This window comes from Ambystoma mexicanum, chromosome 8, assembly GCF_040938575.1.
Source record: "Ambystoma mexicanum isolate Mex_15411 chromosome 8, UKY_AmexF1_1, whole genome shotgun sequence".
NCBI lineage: Eukaryota > Metazoa > Chordata > Amphibia > Caudata > Ambystomatidae > Ambystoma > Ambystoma mexicanum.
The window spans coordinates 1,721,208,719-1,721,228,398 of NC_090929.1; the positions used below are offsets into that span (position 1 = coordinate 1,721,208,719).

The 19,680-nt window shown below is 49.6% G+C and overlaps 1 protein-coding gene across 1 annotated transcript in view; it reads left to right on the forward strand.

Moving 5' to 3' along the window:
- LHPP (phospholysine phosphohistidine inorganic pyrophosphate phosphatase) overlaps window positions 1–5,187 on the forward strand; it is a 301,128-nt gene extending 295,941 nt beyond the window's left edge. Inside the window, exon 7 of the mRNA XM_069612039.1 lies at window positions 3,939–5,187. Coding sequence (XP_069468140.1) covers window positions 3,939–4,062 — 124 coding nt within the window. The 3' untranslated portion in view covers window positions 4,063–5,187. The remainder of the gene's footprint in view (window positions 1–3,938) is intronic.
- The last annotated feature ends 14,493 nt before the right edge of the window (window positions 5,188–19,680 follow it).

Below are 19,680 nucleotides of genomic sequence, written 5' to 3' on the forward strand. Positions count from 1 at the left end.
ATGGGACACCCACTACAAGGGAGAGGCACTAAAGGTGCCACATTCTTGGAGCCAACCTTACTGGCAGGTATGGCAGCTCCTGCAGTACTTATCTACTTCAGCCCCCATCTTTGGCCAATAAAGGTAGAGTGAGAGCCTTTCCTTAGTCTTCTTGAAACTCAAGTGACCAGCCAAAGGAATCTCGTGGGCTAACTGCAAGAACTGTGGTCTGTTCTCTTGGGGTACTACAAGTTATTTGTTGTCCCCAGGTGCAGACTCGGTTGGTTCACTGTAGAAGAGGCCATCTTCCCAGTGTAACCTATATTTCCCAGGCTCTTGCCCTTCAGCCTGAGCATCTGCCTGGTGGCGAAGACCTTCCAGAGTTGGAAATTCACTCTGTCCCTTACTGAAGTCTGCCCTGTTGGATCCACCTTCTGCCAGTAAAGACTGCAGCTCAGGATGGTCAACAGGATCCAGATCTCCAATGAGTTCCTGGCCTTCCACTAGCTCTTCTTCAGAGTCTAGTTCAACCACACAGGGTTGTACCTCCCTCTCAGCCTCAGCTGGAGGGGGAGTTACGGGTGTAACTTTGGACAACCTTGGGGAAATCCTTGTTGGCTGCACTGGAGTGCTGGCTGTGAGGTTCTTTTTAGAAGTTTTAGGTTTCCCTTTTTCTTATAGTTTCTTAGAGACAGCAGCTGACATTTCCAGTGGAGCAGGAGTGATCTCTTTCTTCATCATCTCCTTGGGAGTACCTCTCATGGTTCTCTCCCTTGCAGGTCTGGTGAGCTCCTGTAACCTTTTACTAGGAGGTCTGGGGGTATGTGACACTACTCCAAGAGTTTTTAAGTCATTACCCAGCAGAACCATTCCTGGCACCTCACTTTGTATGCTGACAGCTATCTTCACAGTCATGTCATTACACTGGATGAGAACTGGTAATTGGGGAAGCATCTGCACAGGCCCTTGGTAGAGCTTGAAACACTTTTCGCATAGGGTCATTATTGATGATGAAATGAACATTGCATGTTGTAAAGAATTATACCTGGGATTTCAAAACCAAGAAAGAATTGTTTATTTATTTATGCAATGAAACATGTACAATGTACACAGAAAATTGCAATGTCCAATTAATTGCGAGTAATAGAGAAATTCCGGTTTGGAAATGTGTTTTGTTTTGTAACATTCAAAAATTAACCAAACTACATAAGAGTACACCATAATTGAAAGGTAATATTCAAATTTGCATATTGATATGCACAAGAGTGTGCACGGAGACACGGCGACCCTTTTCATTTTGTCTGTTTAGATTAGATTGTGTAGCCCAGAATCAGTCTCTGTCAGCACCTAAATCGTATCTAGAAACTGGACAATAACCTTTTCTTGAATACTCTTACAAGTTCACGTCAACAGGATCAATCATTAATCAGGAGTGCTCCTCTACACCCACATTACCTCATTATTGATGATGACCTATCATCAATCAATCAGAATGTCGCCAGGCCTAGTACGGTAGTTTATTGTTCTGTATGTCTTTTTCCCCTCATTTCCCCCTCCTTCTCTCCCCATTCTTTATCATGATCTTGCACTATCTGACAAGTCGTTAGGCCTAGTATAGGAGCTTATTGACTGTATGCTCTTTCCTTCTCCCCCACCCGTTCTTTCCTTCCCTCCTGTCATGCACTGGTAGAAATGCCTCGTGCCTAGTTTGCTAGTTAATTTTGTTAGATCATTTAGAAACTTCAAGGCTTAAGCATGACTGCTGTCCATCCAGCTAAGGCTCTACATCAATCACCCCCTTAATGGTAAACTGCTGGAGAAGCTGGCCTTGCCCCAACTCAACTTTCGCACTGAACTTGTCGGTGGTCTCCACGATCATCAATCTGGATTACGAGCATCCAGAGGCACTGAAACTGCTCTTCGGTGAACACCCGTGAAGGACGGCTCACATCCATGGACTCCAACTCCACAGCTGTTCTCATCCTACTTGATCTCTCCTCTGCCTTTGACACTGTCAACCATTCCATCCTCATACAAAGACTCCATGATACCCTTGGTATCTCAGAACTGGCACTGGAATGGCTGACCTCTTTTCTAACTGCCCGCTCTTCCCAAGTCATCTTGGGCACCTACTCCTCTCCTACTTCCTACTCCACCTGTGGTGTGCCCCAAGGATCCATCCTCTCCCCATGGCTCGTTAACATTACCTTGCTCAGCTGGCACTCCTCATCTCTTCCTTCTCCCCCAACGTTTAGTGTTATGCAGACAACACTCAACTCTTGTTCATACTTCCTGCTGAATCACACACAACTTCCTTCATCCCTGACTGCCTATCTTCCATCCAGGCCTGGAGCACTTCCAACGATCTCAGCCTCAATGCCAGCAAAACTGAGATCCTTCCAATTGGGATTCGTCCTCCCTCCTTCCCTTCTCTCTGTCGTCCCACCGTGGGCTCTCCCCCTGCTCCTTCTTCTGAAGCCAGAAATCTTGGAGTCATCTTTAACTCCTCTCTCTCCTTCCTCCCTCACACTCGGGACATTGCCAAGAAGTCCCACTTTCAGCTCTTCCTTCTCAAAGGAATTCTCCCTTTTCTCACGTTCCCCCAGAAGCTCAATTTCTCCCAAGCATGGTTCTCTCTAGGCTTGATTATTGAACAGCCTCCTCTTCAACCTACCTTCTGCCACTGTGCAACCCCTTCAGCTAATCCAGAATAGAGCAGCGAGACTTATCCTTTGCCTTAAGACTAGGGGCCGCATCTCTCCTACCCTAAAAAGTCTCCACTGGCCCCCCGTTGCTGCATGGATCAACTTCAAATCCCTCTTCATCATCCACAAGGCTCTCTGGGGCCGGGGGCCACACTATCTGCAACTCTCCCTTACAAAATACTCTCCTTCTAGACCTCTACATTCCACTGGCCCCAACTCCATGTGTGTAAATCGTTTTGCTAAACAGAGAGCAGGAGATTGTTGGCTTTCCTTAGCTTGATCCCTTCCAAGGAACAGCCTCCCCCTCCCTCGCGTCTTGAGCAGGACCATGGTTAGTTCCAAAAGCACCTCAAGACTTTCACTCTTTTCCTCCTCCTTCCCTTCTTCCCTCCTCTGCTAATCTCACAGTTGCTGTGATTGGTGTCATGGACCCTTATGCATCCTCAGGGCCTCTGACCATTCGCACCCAATCTTCCCAGCTTCTGTCTTCCTTAAGCACTTGCCTTGTCACACCCTCTGCACTGGAAACTCGCACTTTTCCACCCAACGCGGCTCCTGGCTGCATAGCACTTACCATACCTTTCACTTCATCTGTGACTCACCCTCGAGCATGGACACCACAGCTCCTACCCCTCTGCCCTCGCTGCACTTGCACGTTCTGAATACTCACAAGGCATAGTAGGATCGGCCGTGCCTTCCCACACTGTATTTCTTGTATATTTTAATTGTCCTGCAAGCCCATGTTCCCTCCCTGTTGCCCTCTGGGCACTTTGAAACAGAATTGATTCACTGTATAAGCGCCTAAAAAGCAAACAATAAATAAATAAATACATTCTTATTTCAATAATTATTCCTTTTACTTAAGTCTGGTTCTTTGTTTATCACGACTTGGTACATAATGGCCTCAAGGAACACTGTCGCATCCATGAATGCATTGTTCATAACTATTTCATGTAAATGTGGTTTCAGTAACTCGCTGCAAATACACTACTTCCCAAGTAGGCACATTCTGAGTCACCCATACCCCATTTATCTCATTTTTCAGTCAGTGCACTTTCTACAGTATTAACCCTTCATAGAGTGCCAGCCTGGTCGCCTGCTCCTCAAACATGTGCAGGCTGCGCAATAGCAGCAGGGCAGTTTGCTCATTAAGATTAAGGAAAGGGGCCCTGTGATTGTGCATTTGCAGGCATCCCTCTGTGATGGCAGTCATTATTTCCCCTCAAATGAATGTTGTCACTTTTGTCTCCTCAGACCCTGCGATGAGCATCACCCCCAGGTCAGGGCTGATGGTTATGTGAACAACCTGGCGGAAGCGGTCGACACCATCCTGCAGCAGCTGAACCAGGGAGAATCTGCACAAGCAGCAGGAATGTGATCCGGGGTCAGGGGGCACTGTCACAGCAATAACCTGGAGGCGTGCTCTCGAGGTACTGAACTGGAGGGAGCTTTCAAGGCACAAGCCAGTAGGGGTTCTGTACATGGACTGATCTTGAGGGACGTTCTGAAGATTGACCTGGAGGGGTGCTCTGAAGACGGTGAAATGGGAGGGCATTCTGCCCATATATACCTAACCTACCATCTTCCAGTGATTCGGAGAATGCTCCTTAGCTCTGATACATATAAAAGAGAAACGACTGCCGGCCCAACCCGCATCGGCTACGAACAGCTCATGGTAAAGACCAGCGCTTACGGTACCACTCCATACACAGAGCACACGTTTCGGAAAACCTTTTACAGACCCAATACTTGAGAACCAAGCACCTCTAACAGAACCAACCCTTCATCTCTCGCAGAACTAGCACTTGACCTCAATCAGGACTAACATTTGAACCCGTTCGCTGCTAAAAGAACCATTATTTCAACCAGCGGAGCACTTACAGAATCAAACTGTGCTCCGACACAACTCTTACAGAATAAACGTATAAACCAGTGTGCCTTTTACAGATCCACCTCTTAACATAGCACAACTCTTACAGAATCAAGACTTGACTGACCCAGAATATCTTACAGAACTAACTGTTGACCCTGTGCTCCTCCTACAGAACCAAGGGTGGACCCAGGAAACCCCTTCTGAAACCAGTCCTTCAACCAGCGCAAACCAATGGCCTAGAGCACAGCTACCAGAAATGTGACCCAGCACCCACCATTGATCTGGAGCAGGTATCAAAAACACTTGATCCACTCTATCGCTCAAAGAAAACATTTAACAGATCCAATCCTTAACCCGGAGCAGCTCGCAAATGCCAACCAGTCACACCACTTCCAAGCGAACCCAAATACCGAGCACACTTCTTAAGGAGCCACTTACAGAACATACCCAGAGCTCAGAGCCCTTCTTACAGAAGTTACACTTTCCTTATTGAACTAACCCTTCACCGAAGCCAATCTCTGGGAAATGTATCATTGAAAAATCTGTCTGATGCTAAATGTCAAACCGTAGTGGTTGGTTTGCAGATTAGAATAGGCACTACAGTTAATAAATACCAGCATTAAAAATGAAGTTGTGTGTCATACACTATGGTAATGGAACAAATGGACGTGTAATTAGTGCAGTATGTGAAGACTGTGGGAGTGGGTTCAGTACAGTGCCAGGAACATGTGTGGGTTCAGAAGAGTGCATGAGGAACGCATGGTCTGAACATGTGGGGTGGGTTCATTAGAGTGCATGAAGAATACATGGTCTGAACATGTAGTGTGGGTTCAGTATGGGGCATTAAAAACATGGTCTGAACGTGTGGTGTGGGTTTAGTAGAGTGCATGAGGAACACATGGTCTGAACATGTGGTGTGGGTTCAGTAGAGTGCATGAGGAAAACATGGTCTGAACATGTAGTGTGGGTGCAATAGGTGCATGGGAAACACATGGTCTGAACATGTAGTGTGGGCTCAGTAGGTGCATGGGAAACACATGGTCTGAACATGTGGTGTGGGTGCAATAGAGTGCATGAGGAAAACATGGTCTGAACATGTAGTGTGGGCTCAGTAGGTGCATGGGAAACACATGGTCTGAACATGTGGTGTGGGTTTAGTAGAGTGCATTTGTAATCCATGGCCTGAACATGTAGTGTAGTTTCAGTAGAGTGCATGAGGAACACATGGTCTGAACAAGTAGTGTGGCTCAGTAGAGTCCATGAGGAACACATGGTCTGAACTTGTAGTGTGGGCTCAGTAAAGTGCATTCGGAACCCATGGTCTGAACATGTAGTGTGGGCTCAGTAGAATGCATGAGGAACACATGGTCTGACCATGTGGGGTGGTTTCAGTAGAGTGCAAAAGGAACACATGGTCTGAACATGTAGTGTAGGTTCAGTAGAGTGCAAAAGGAACACATGGTCTGAACATGTAGTGTGGGTTCAGTAGAGGGTTAATGTTAATGTTAAAGGACATTTGTACCACGCACTATCACCACCGGAGTGGTCCCCTGGTGCTCTGGCGGCTCTGAAAGAGGAGGGGAGGTTGAGTTAGTGGGGGGAAGCAGGAAAAGTGCAAGAGAGCAGTGATGAGCTGTTGGCGGCCTCAGCCCGGTGGGTCAGTTGGCTGGGCCTGGGGTGTTTGCGGCCGTTAGGCGTTGTGTACTGTTGTGCAAGACTATGTGTGTTTTTGTTTTGTTGTTGCAATGTAGTGAAGTTTGTGAGGTTTGTTGTGCTGTAGGTTTTGGTTGTGTTTGGTTTGGAGTTTGAGAGGTGTATGCAGAAAGGGAAATTGTTAGTAGGGTTGGTTAGTTTGCGTCTCTATCCTGAATTGAGGCGCTCGGCTTGCGTAGTCTCCCCTGATCTGTCCTGATCTGGGTCCGACTGGCATACAAGGTTCCTTACTCCTCTGGCCCCCACCTCTAACATGCTCTATCATAGCTCCCCTTATCCTCCTTTTATACTCCTGTGGCCAGTGTACCTGCCAATGTCAATCTCTCAGGTAGTGTGGTGATTGCCAATATCTCGACAATTCCACACCACTGTGGTACCTGGCGGTAACTAAGGGGCGGGCAAAAGTGTTGGTGGGATTGTCTGGGGTAGTTGACTCAGTCTCCGTGCGTGCCGCCTGTGTTCCAGTCTATCCGATGTCACCCATCCAGGTGCCATGGGAGTTACCCTCTCGGGTCGAGGATGTCCGTGTCCTTTCCGGTTTAGTCATCCTTTTTCCGGTTTTGGTTTCCAGATTTAGTCTGTGGTGTTGAAGAGCCAGGTTTTTAGTGATTTCCTGAATTTCAGGTGATCTTCAGTGTTTCTTATTTCTTTTGGGATGTTGTTCCAGGTTTTTGCGGCTAAGTGGTAGAAGGAGGGGCCTCCAAGTTTTTTCTTAAGGTATGGTTTGAGTTCCAGGTGGATTTCGTTGCTCGCTCGGAGGGGTCTCGTTGGTTTGTAGACTGTTATTTTCTTTTGTAGGAATTCTGCTCCTTGTCCGCTGATTGCCCTGTGTGTTATGCACATTGTTTTGAAGGTGATGCAATGTTTTACTGGGAGCCAGTGTAGTGTTTTTAGGGCTAGAGTGATGTAGTCTCTTCTGGATAGTTTGAGGAGTAGTCTTGCTGCTGCATTTTGGATCCGTTGCAGTTTCTTCAGGAGGTATTCTGGTATTCCGAGGTAGAGGCTGTTTGCATAGTAGATTTTTGACATGATTAGGGCGACGATAGTGAGTGTTTTGTTCGTGAAGGAGAGGAAAGGTAGAATTCTTCTTACCGTGTGGAGGAGGAAAAAGCATTTCTTCACTGTTGCATTTATTTGTGGCTCCAGGGTTAGGTTGTTGTCCATTAGGACTCCCAGATTTTTTACTACCTTCGATGGTGTTGGTGCGTTTCCCATTTCTGTCAGCCATGGGATGGTGGTTTCGTTCTCTTGGTCTTTGGATATGATCATGATTTCCGTCTTTCCTGGGTTGATTTTCAGGTTGTTGGCATCCATCCAGTCGAAGACTTCTTTTAGACAGTCGGTAAGGGTTGAATGGTCGGTATCGGTGTCTTTGATTTTGTAGATGATCTGAGTGTCATCTGCGTAGTTGTAACATGTAATGTTGTATTTTTTGAAGATTCTGATGACCGGAGTCTGGTAGATGTTGAAATATACTAGAGATAGTGAGGATCCTTGAGGTACTCCACAGTCGTTAACTCGTGGAGTGGATTTGAAAGGTTTTATCCATACGGTTTCTGTTCTGTCTGCTAGGAATGATTTGGTCCAGCGTAGTGCTGTGTCTGTTATGCCTATGTCTTCTAGTCTTTTGGTCAGGGTGTCGTGGCTATCTGTGTCCAAGGCTGCGGAGAGGTCGAGCAGAATAAAGGCTGAGGTAGTGTTTGAGTCTGCGTTAGTTTTGAGGTCATCCCAGATGGATAGCAGTGCTGTTTCCGTTGAGGAAACACATGGGAACACATGGTCTGAACATGTAGTGTGGATCCAGTAGAGTGCACAAGGAACACATGGTCTGAACATGTAGTGTGAGTTCAGTAGAGTGCATTTGGAACCCATGGTCTGAACATGTAGTGTGGGTTCAGTAGAATGCATGAGGAGCACATGGTCTGAACATGGTAGTGTGGGTTCAGTAGAGTGCACAAGGAACATATGGTCTGAACATGTAGTGTGGGTTCAGTAGAGGGCATGAGGAGCACATGGTATGAACATGTAGTGTGGGTTCAGTAGAGTGCACATGGAACATATGGTCTGAACATGTAGTGTGGGTTCAGTAGAGGGCATGAGGAGCACATGGTCTGAACTTATGGTGTGCGTTTAGAAGAGTGCATGAGGAGCACATGGCCTGAACATGTAATGTGGGTTCAGTAGAGTGCACAAGGAACACATGGTCTGAACATGTAGTGTGGGTTCACTAGAGTGCATGAGGAGAACATGGTTTGAACATGTGTGGGTTCAGAAGAGTTGAGGAACACATGGTCTGAACTTGTGTAGGTTCAGTAGAGTGCATGAGGGACACATGGTCTGAACATGCGGTTTGGGGAGTGGGGTATGAGATAGGTGCTGTGGTGCTCATGGAGAACAGCAGGTGAAGTGCTATGAGGAAAGGTAAGTGCAACCTGCAGTGGTGGAGGGTGAGCCGAGGCAAGTGCAGAGGATAGACAGCAGCTGGGATGAAGATGTGGGATGTTAGGACCCTGAGGATGATATGATATGGCATTTATAACATGCCTATACACAAGGGCCCTGCACTCACTTCAACTCCAAAACCCATGACATACTGAACAACCTTGTCACGCACTCTTCCAGCCCCCCCCTCATCCTCCTTCTTCCTCCTTTTCCTCCTTCACCTCTGTCTCTCCAGAAGAGGTCACCAGAGTTGTTAAGTCTATGAAGGTCTCTTCCAAACAGGTTGCCCCTTGCTCATCCAGAACCATCAAGGAGAACATTTCCTCTCTCGCCCCTGCTCTCTCTGATCTTTGTAACCACTTTTCTGCTACTGGTTCCTTTCCATCCTCCCTCAAGCACTTCTTTGTGTGTCCCCTCCTTAAAAAACCGTCAGCAGACCCTTCCTGCCCAGCCACCTATCGCCCCATCTCCATCACCCCTTTCCTGGGGAAACTGCTTTAGAAGTGGGCCCAGCCCCAACTTAACCTCCATGTTGAACTTGTTGGTGGTCTCCACGACCATTAATCTGGATTCCAAGCATCCAGCGGCACAGAAACTGCTCTTCTGAACCCCCGCAAATAACTGCCTGCATCCCTCGATTCCAACTCCCCTGCTGCCCTCATCTTCCTTGATCTCTCTTCTGCATTTGACACAGTGAACCACTCCATTCTCATAAAAAGGTTCCATGACACCCTTGGTATCTCGGAGCAGGCACTGGACTGGCTGACCTCCTTACTAACTGACCACTCTTCCAAAGTAATACAGGGCACCTTCTCCTCCCCTTCTTCATATCCACCTGTGGCATCCCCCTTGGCTCCATTCTTTCGCTTTGGCTCTTTAACATCTACCGTACTCTGCTGGCATGACTCATTTCCTCCTTTGCCCCCAACTTCCAGTGCTATGCTGACACCACACAACTCTACTTCAAACTTCCTACAGATGCCGATGCACCCTCCATCATCCCCGACTGCCTCTCATCCATCCAGGTCTGGTGTACCTCCAATGATCTCTGCCTCAATGCCAGCAAAATAGAAATCCTCCCTATTGGGACCTTGGCACCCAACTTCTTCCCTTCACTCTGGCCTTCTTCCGTGGGCTCTCCCCCTGCTCCCTTTTCGGAAGCCAGAACTCTCAGAGTCATCTTCGACTCCTCTCTGTCCTTCCTCCCTCTTACATTGCCAAGAAGTCCCACTTTCAGCTTTTTCTTCTGAAAGGAATTCTACCTTTCCTCACCTTCCCCCAGAGACTCAATGCTACCCAGGCTCTGGTTCTCTCTAGGCATGACTATTGCAATAGCCTCCTCGTTAATCTACCTTTGCCCACTCTGTGACCGCTCCAACTAATCTAGAATAGGGCAGCAAGATTTATCATTGGCCTCAAGCCCAGGGACCTCATCTCTCCTGCCCTTCAAAGTCTTCACTGGCTCCCGATAACAGCACAGATTCAATTCAAATCCCTCTGTATCATTCACAAGGCTGTCTGGGGCCGGGGACCACTCTACCTGCAACTCTTTCTGACTAAATATTCCCCCTCCAGACAACTGTGTTCCTCTGGCACCAACTCCTTGTGCATAAAGCAGTTTGCTAAATAGAGGGCAGGTGGTTGGTCGCTTTCCTCTGCATCTTGAGCAGGACCTCCTTAAGTTCTGAATAAGCCTCAAGACCTTCCTCTTGACCTCTTCATTCCCTCCCTCTCTCCCCTGCTAATCGCACAGTAGTTTGATTGATGTGCATTGGCAATTGAACTTATGGTTTTAGTCCCTAAAAAACATTTTACTCCCACTTTTAAAAAAAATAAGTAGTAAATTACTCCCACTTACAAATCCTATCTGGAGCAGTGGTGTCTCGTATAAGGAGGGTTGTGCTGCTGCAGCCTTTGTATTACTCTCATGCAACCTCTTGGCTGCTGACAATGCAGGTTGCAATTATTCCCCAATTTGTATCCCTTATCAGGGAAGTTGCATCCTGGCTGTCTTATTTCATTGGGTCGGTATACAAAATCATTAGTTTCAGTGAAAGAACTTTTTTTCGGAGCGCCCTGGGGTCACCTGGAGTCTCAGGCCAACTCACTGGGTTTCCCTTGCATCTTCTTCTCACTGAAAGGTACTGCAGAGGATATGCTCAGGTATGTCTGCAAGGCTGCCAGCTCCGGTATGACTGTTGTGCAAGCGAAGTCTTTCAGGGGAGCTCTGACAGCTCTGTGAAATCTCAGGTTCTGCTTCTTTACCAGAGCGGTTCACTGCGTGTTGGGCGCTCATCTCCCACACAGTGTGGCTTTCCCTATTGCTGCTTCCAGCTGTGCCTTCTCTGCACAGCCAGATGTCTTCTCCCGTGTTGGCCTCAGCTGGTGCTTCCTCTTCCTCCACAGCGTCTCCTGCATGCAGTCCTGCTGCCGCCTCTGCTACTCCATCAGTGTCTCCTACTTGTCCCACCTGAAACTCATTCCTGCATTTAAATATCCCGCTCAGGTGCTTCTTACTACAACAACTAGACTGCTCATTAAGCTTCATGGTACCTTTTAATCTTCATTAACTCGGAGTCTCTCTTCCTCGTCCCAGTACCCCAGACATTGTGGGTTCTGAAGTCCATAATGTTTTTGGTCTTTTTATAGTTAGTTAACACAAACTGATTTGTGAACTGATAGTTGTCAAGTTCATGTGAGGTTGTAAAAAGAGGTTGTGATTTACCTTTGTGTTCAGGAACTTCAGGAACTCTATATAAGGCAGAATCATAACAATTTGAGTCGTCATATTTACTTCCTGAACCTCCAATGTACCAACTTAATGTTGTTTATCAGACTTTTCATAGTCTGTATATTGGGTAATTCTAGAAGAGGGACTTGTACACTGACGGCATGCCATTAGATATCTGCATATCATTATGGGAGAGGATGAATACCTTCTGGAGGAGTTACCACTTCCCTTTGACAGCCGTCTCCTCCCACGTGATCCTCCCTCATGACACCACCACCAGGGTCAGGATCAGGTAGCAGCTGCCTTCCCCAGGCCAAATGGGACGGGATCTTAGGGGGACGGTGATGACTCCACAGGATTAATCACACCTAGTAGTCCACAACACAAGGGAAGAAAGAAGCAGTCCAGCCCTCCTGGAACATTAAAAGTAACGGAGAGAAGAGGGTCCAGGAACCCTGCTAGTCCACAACACCATGGAAGAAGGAAGTGGTGCAGCCCTCCTGGAACTTTAGAAAGCACAGAGAGAAGAGGGTCCAGGAACCCTGCTAGTCCACAACACCAGGGAAGAAGGAAGCGGTGCAGCCTTCCTGGAACCTTAAAAGGCACAGAGAGAAGAGGGTCCAGGAATCCTGCTAGTCATCACACCAGGGAAGAAGGAAGTACTGCAGCCCTCCTGGAACCTTAAAAGGCACGGAGAGAAGAGGGTCCAGGAATCCTGCTAGTCCACAACACCAGGGAAGAAGGAAGTGGTGCAGCCCTCATGGAACCTTAAAAGGCACTGAGGGAAGAGGGTCTAGGAACCCTGCTAGTCCAGAACACCAGGGAAGAAGGAAGTGGAGCAGCCTTCAACAGACATGGAGAGAAGATGGTCCAGAAACCGTGTTAGTCCACAACACCAGGGAAGAAGGAAGCGGTGCAGCCTTCATGATCCTTAAAAGACATGGAGCGAAGAGGGTCCAGGAAACCTGCTAATCCACAACACCAGGGAATAAGGACATGGTGCAGCCCTCCTGGATCCTTAAAAGGCACGGAGAGAAGAGGGTTCAGGAACCCTGCTAGTCCAGAACACCAGGGAAGAAGGAAGTGGGGCAGCCCTCCTGGAACCCTAAAAGGCACAGAGAGAAGAGGGTCCAGAAACCCTGCTAGTGCACAACACCAGGGAAGAAGGAAGCGGTGCAGATTTCAACAGACATGGAGAGAAGATGGTCCAGGAACCCTGCTAGTCCACAACATCAGGGAAGAAGGAAGCGGTGCAGCCTTTGTGGATCCTTAAAAGACATGGAGAGAAGAGGGTTCAGGAATCCTGCTAGTCCAGAACACCAGGGAAGAAGGAAGCGGTGCAGCCTTCAGCAGGCATGGAGAGAAGATGGTCGAGGAACCCTGCTAGTCCACAACACCAGGGAAGAAGGAAGTGGGGCAGCCTTCCTGGAACCCTAAAAGGCACGGAGAGAAGAGGGTCCATGAACCCTGCTAGTCCACAACACCAGGGAAGAAGGAAGTGGTGCAGCATTGGAAGAAGGAAGCGCTGCAGCCCTCCTGAAACCTTCATAGGCACGGAGAGAAGAGGGTCCAGGGACCCTGCTAGTCCACAACACCAGGGAAGAATGAAGCGGTGCAGCCCTCCCGGATACTTAAAAGGCACGGAGAGAAGAGGGTCCAGGAACCCTGCCAGTCCACAACACCAGGGAAGAAGGAAGCGGTGCACCCTTCCTGGAACCTTAAAAGGCACAGAGAGAAGAGAGTCCAGGAACCCTGCTAGTCCACAACACCAGGAAAGAAGGAAGCGGTGCAGCCCTCCTGGAACCTCAAAAGGCACGGAGAGAAGAGGGTCCAGGAACCCGCTAGTCCACAACACCAGGGAGGAAGGAAGCGGTGCAGCCCTCCTGGAACCTTAAAAGGCATAGAGAGAAGAGGATCCAGGAACCCTGCTAGTCCACAACACCAGGGAAGAAGGAAATGGTGCAGCCTTCAACAGACATGGAGAGAAGATGGTCCAGGAACCCTGCTTGTCCACAACACCAGGGAAGAAGGAAGTGCTGCAGCCCTCATGGATCCTTAAAAGGCACAGAGAGAAGAGGGTCCAGGAACCCTGATAGTCCACAACACCAGGAAAGAAGGAAGTGCTGCAGCCTTCCTGGAACTTTAAAAGGCACATAGAGAAGAGGTTCCAAGGACTCTGCTAGTCCACAACACCAGGGAAGAAGGAAGCAGTGCAGCCTTCCTGCAACCTTAAAAGGCACCGAGAGAAGAGGTTCCCGGAACCCTGCAGGTTCACAACACCAGGGAACAAGGAAGTGGTGCAGCCCTCCTGGGACCTTAAAAGGCACAGAGAGAAGAGGTTCCAGGGACCCTGCTAGTCCACAACACCAGGGAAGAAGGAAGCGGTGCAGCCTTCCTGGAACCTTAAAAGGCACGTAGAGAAGAGGGTCTAGGCAGTGCTTTAAGTGGGGTAAAACATTGAGGGGGGGGCCTCGTTTGGGGGCGTGGCTTCCATTGCGGGCGTGGCCTAAAAGTGCACAAATCATAGTAAGGTGCGCAAACAAATATATAAATGTATTTGAGCATTTATATATTTGTTTGCGTACCACTATGGTTTGTGATTTTTCAAGCCTTCTTTTATATACATAGCAATGTTACATATTTCTATGTTTATACAAGGTGGCTTGTAAGTTACGCACACTTGTGTGCTTACCTTACTATGGTTTGTGTACTTTTCAAGCTGCCTTTTAAAAACATAGACATTTGTAACATATGTCTATGTTTATAAAAGACGTCTTGAAACGTAGGTATCTTTTATAAAGCGTTGAGGACGGACAAAACCCAAGGTGGCTTTGTCCGTCGACAAAGTTTTATAAAAGATGCCTTGAATTGTGTACGATTCAAGCCGTCTGTTATAAACATAGAAATATGTCTACGTTTATAAAAGATGGCTTAAACGTACACAGTTGAAGGCATCTTTTATAAAGCCTTTCCAAAGCATAAAGGCTCCTCGGGCTCAGTGATCTCTGCTTAGAGCACTGACCCCGAGGCGTCTTTCACTCTCTGCGAACCCGCGGGCTCCGTGATCTAATCTACATATTAGATCATGGAGCCCGCGGGTTCGCTGAGGGTCAGTGACCTGGCGAGGGGAACTAAGGGACTCTAGCTTCCTCTGATGGCCCCTCAGATGAGGGGTCATCAGAGAAAGTTACAGTGACTGACGGAAGTGCCAGCCAGTCACTGCAACGCTGTGGCTGGCTGGCACTTCTGTCAGCTTGCCTGACGTTAAAGTGGCAGGCGCATCTCCCGTCGCGGCGGGATAATGCGTCCTGCCATGGCGTGGGGACCCCGGGAGCCCCGGCAGGGCCCTGGCTCAGCCCCACTTTTTGGAGACTGCCGGGGCCCGGCCCCGGCAGGCCCCGGCCCACTTAAAGCACTGGGTCTAGAAATCCTGCTAGTCCAGAACACCAGGGAAGAAGGAAGCGGTGCAGCCCTCCTGGAACCTTAAAAGGCATGGAGAGAAGAGGGTCCAGGGGCCCTGCGAGTCCACAACACCAGGGAAGAAGGAGAAGATGGTCCAGGAACCCTACTAGTCCACAACACCAGGGAAGAAGCAAGTGCTGCAGCCTTCTAGGAACCTTAAAAGGCACGGAGAGAAGAGGGTCCAGGGACCCTGCTAGCCCACAACACCAGGGAAGAAGGAATCAGTGCAGCCCTCCTGGAATCTTAAAAGGCACGGAGAGAAGAGGGTCCAGGAACCCGCTAGTCCACAACACCAGGGAAGAAGGAAGTGGGGCAGCCCTCCTGGAACCCTAAAAGGCACGGAGAGAAGAGGGTCCAGGAATCCTGCTAGTCCACAACCCCAGGGAAGAAGGAAGCGATGCAGCCTTCCTGGAACCCTAAAAGGCACGGAGAGAAGAGGGTCCAGGAACCCTGCTAGTCCACAACACCAGGGAAGAAGGACGTGCTGCAGCCCTCCTGGAACCTTAAAAGGCACTGAGAGAAGAGGGTCGAGGGACCCTGCTAGCCCACAACCCCAGGGAAGAAGGACGTGCTGCAGCCCTCCTGGAAACTTAAAAGGCACAGAGAGAAGAGGGTCCAGGAACCCTGCTAGCCCACAACACCAGTGAAGAAGGAAGTGCTGCAGCCTTCCTGGAACCTTAAAAGGCACGGAGAGAAGAGGGTCCAGGAACCCTGCTAGTCCACAACGCCAGGGAAGAAGGCAGTGGGGCAGCCCTCCTTGGATGTTATATTTCAGTTAGCCCACTCCAGGTCATTCCTAATAAACCAGTGTATGAACTTTGTGGTCTTGGCCTTCTTCTTGATCCTCCTTGACCCCTACATGACACTGCCTAAAACTGAACTAAAAAAGGGAACAATCACCCAAAGTGACTGCTTCTGCGGGGTGGCAATGCTGGACTCTTCCTGCAAATCTCTGCCATAACCTGGGCATTTGTCCATTAGTTAGGCCATGTGTATCACCCATTTCTCATTCTTGCCAGCCCCTTTCCTGTCCCCTCTAGTAAGGTGCTGAATGAGACATTTTCTTTTGGTTTGGCGTAACAAGGCCGCAGATTTATTTTCACATAAATACAACCACAGCAAACAGATCTTGAAAATAGTTCCAAAGATGTAGCGACTGCTCCTTGTCCTGTTTCCCCCTTTTTATCCATGTCCATTGCAGGCTCAACTCCCCCAAGACCTTCGAGTCTGAGAACCGCCTGCCCCTGCAGGTATTTGCGGACTGGGGGAGCGCCGTTTGTTGGGGGGAAGCTGAGCCCCAATTGCTACCGCCAGACGCCCCGCCGTTTAGGCTCCCAGGAGGCGCTGTCCAGACTGGGCGAAGCCCCTTCCGGTTTAGCAATGGCTCATTCGGAGTCTTTCTCTTCTCATTGGTCGCCACAACACCGCCACGCCAAAGGTGGGTTACCGCCCACCGTGGCTCCCCCCTTTTCCTATTTTGTAGTTCTAGCAGATCTGAGTACACCTTGCTGCCCAGTGCAACTCCGTCTATCCTCCTTTGACCAGGGATTTCACCTTTGCCGGTTGTGTCTGATCTAGGGATACCTCCGTCCCCTCCATCTTTTCCGTCATACCTTGACCTACTCTCGCACAACCGGCTCCTGGTTCGACCACCGCTTTGAAGCCAACTGCCTCACCTTTCTTCCAACCATCCCTTGGTAGCCCCAACTCTCTCAACCCTCCGTGCTTGCTATCCCCCTGCCCCTGCAGGTGTTTCTGGGCTGAGAGAGCGCCCTTTGTTCGAAGCAGCGGAGCCCTCGTTGCCACCACCAGACGCCCCTGCCGTTTTAGGCTCCCAAGGGGCGTTGGCCCGACCCCGTTCCTTGCATAGTCCAACCATCTCCTTCTTAGACACCACTCTCTCAACCCTCCATGCCTGATACCCACCTGCCCCTGCAGGTGCTTTGGACTGAGAGCGCAATTTGCTCGAGGAAGCGGAGCCCTCGCTGCCCCCACCAGACGCCCCTGCCGTTTTAGGCTCCCAAGAGGTGCCGGTCCGACTCCGTTCCTTGCCTAACCATCTCCTTCGTAGACACAACTCTCTGAACCCTCCGTGCCTGATACCACCCTGCCCCTGCAGGTGTTTTTGGGCTAAGAGAGCGCCATTTGTTCGAGGAAGTGGAGCCCTCGTTGCCACCACCAGACGCCCCTGCTGTTTCAGGCTCCCAAGGGGCGCTAGTCTGACTCTGTTCCTTTCCTTGTCCAACCATCTCCTTCGTAGACACGACTCTCTCAAACCTCCGTGTCTGATACCCCTGCCCTTGCAGGTGTTTTTGGGCTGAGAGAACGCCATTTGTTCGAGGAAGCGGAGCCCACGTTGCCACACCAGACGCCCCTGCCGTTTAAGCTCCCAAGAGGCGCTGGTCCGACTCCCGAGTAGTGGAGTCTATACCTGAGGCTACTGTACATACTGACTTGCATTCTGGATCGAAACTTATCCCTTTTTTTTTTTTTTTTATTTTTGTTGTTTGCCTCCTACTACTGGTCTTATATTGTTTCAACTTAACTGACCACCTCGCACAAGCCCCAATAAATTGCGCTGTGTATTAGTATCCTTCGTGGCCACTTCTGCAGCCCAATGGATAGCCTGAGACATCTCCCCCGCATCAGTGCCCTTGCAACTACCAGGCCATGCAGTGATAAGGGACCCCACCATGCCCCAAACCTGAACAAACTACCTTGTAGGGTATGCCCTCTTGTGCCTCCACCTCGGTGGATCAGCCACTGACCTGAGTGACCCAGCCACCTTCACCCCCTGGCCAATTTAGACATGTGTCCCATACCGTGAACCTTAGCATCTGCCCAGATATGGCCTACAGGGGTATCCATCTACCTCTGTGCCCTTATTGCCTCGCCGGCCTGTTCCCCCATCCTCTCCCAACCTGCTTTATAACATTTGGCACGTTGGTATGAGAGTAGGTTCTTTATAATGCGCTTAATACCCCAAGGTTTCCAAGCGCTGACATGGGATCGAACTAGTGTTGCTCTGTGTCATCTTGCTTCCAAGGCGAGCTTGCTCCCCCTGAGCTATCCTCCGGGGAGCAGAACCGCCTCTCTTAGCTTTCGCTCCTGCGCTCTATTTACTCCAACTCAACCCAAGCCTTATTTCCATTCAGTGCCTTAACCATACTAAGCACAAGTGCCCCCATGAGCCCCCCCTGTTGACTCCGGGCTCTTACCCACTGCCCACTTGCATCCGTCCAGCCAATCCCAATGGAGCCACTGTGAGTAACCCAGTCCCCTCAACCATACCAGCGAACACTGAGCCTATACCATGCTGTGCATTGCCAATTGACCCATAGCGAACCATCATAAGTGAAAAGCTCGCCCTTTGTCGTCCCAAATGCACATCACAGCTGCCTATACCGATGTAAGTAGTGAACACTTGCGTACCGGTGCGTTACAACTGCCCTATGTGGCTAGCGTTCCCTTCGCATTGTGGAAAGCGTGAGTCTAGAACATATATAGTTACCGCCAATACTGCATGCTCCCCCAAGCCAATATCGCCTCATTCCTTGTGCATACACCACTTCGAGTCCGCATTATATATACACACACAGTGTACAGCAGCACCGTTCCAGGCCCACCCTTCAAAGGCCTACTCAATCATACACGGAACCGGCACTGCACCTAGATACTCTTTCCTTAATGGTAGTTCTAACAGCGACGCCACTCCGCCTGTGGTGAAATTTACACGTGTACAGTCTATAACACCACCAGGTAACCATTTGCCCACGGGTATCGTATAATCACATCCTGCTTCCATCACTTAGACGCGTGCCTATCGCAACACCAATTCGTTTGGGCTAAACCGAGCATACTCTGTTTGCAGTAATCTTGGGCACCCAAAATCCACTCTCCAAACTCTTGCATGCGGACCATAAGCCCCTTTACCGCTGCAAACACCCCTACAGCACAACGTCCCTCCCCCAGTGCTCGAACGCCCAGGATGTGGCTTTCATTTTTACTCTAGCAGAGCTCCCACTGCGCGACCCCTCACTGTAGTCCCTCAACACCGCGCGCGGCCATTCCAAATGTCCTGCCATTCAAATGCTGGAGTTGGGCATGCCTTTTTCTTTGATCCGTCCTTAATGCACCTAGGCCCGCACTGCGTCATATGGCACCTGTTTGGCTGGCTAACTACCGACAACTCTGTATGTCCCACACCGTACGACTGCCACAAAACCTTCCCCGGGGATAGTTGTGCGCATTAATCCCCACATTTCCCCTTTCAACTGCACCTCATCCCGATTCCGGGACGGGCAGGGAACTGAAAGAAGCCCTGGCTATCGTTACTGGGGACCAAAAGAGGCCCTGGAAATAATGTTCACAGTGGCCCCATATGACACATTTTCAGCAAGCCTAATTCTTTTCTTATGAGCACATTTGGAATAACCACACAAAAGAGGCCCTGTGTGCCGAGGCCCGCCGGGAAATCTCCCGAGTTCCCTCTAGGCCAGCCCTCCCCTGCCTAGGGTGCAGAGGCTCACTGAGAACTCCCCAGAATCTCCCATAGGCCTGTTCTCCCCTGGCCTGCGTAACATCCTCCCCTGCATAACCTTGTGCTATGAATGTACCCCTGCAGCACCTTATTGCCCATTCTGCTGTGTGTGCGCGTGTTCAGCGCCCCAGCTCCGCCATACAGGTTACTCTGAGAAGGCCAACAACCAGTTGCTCCTCCTACGAAGTATTTCTCCTTTCAGTCCCTGTTTACTGCACCGCTTCGCGTTGTGACC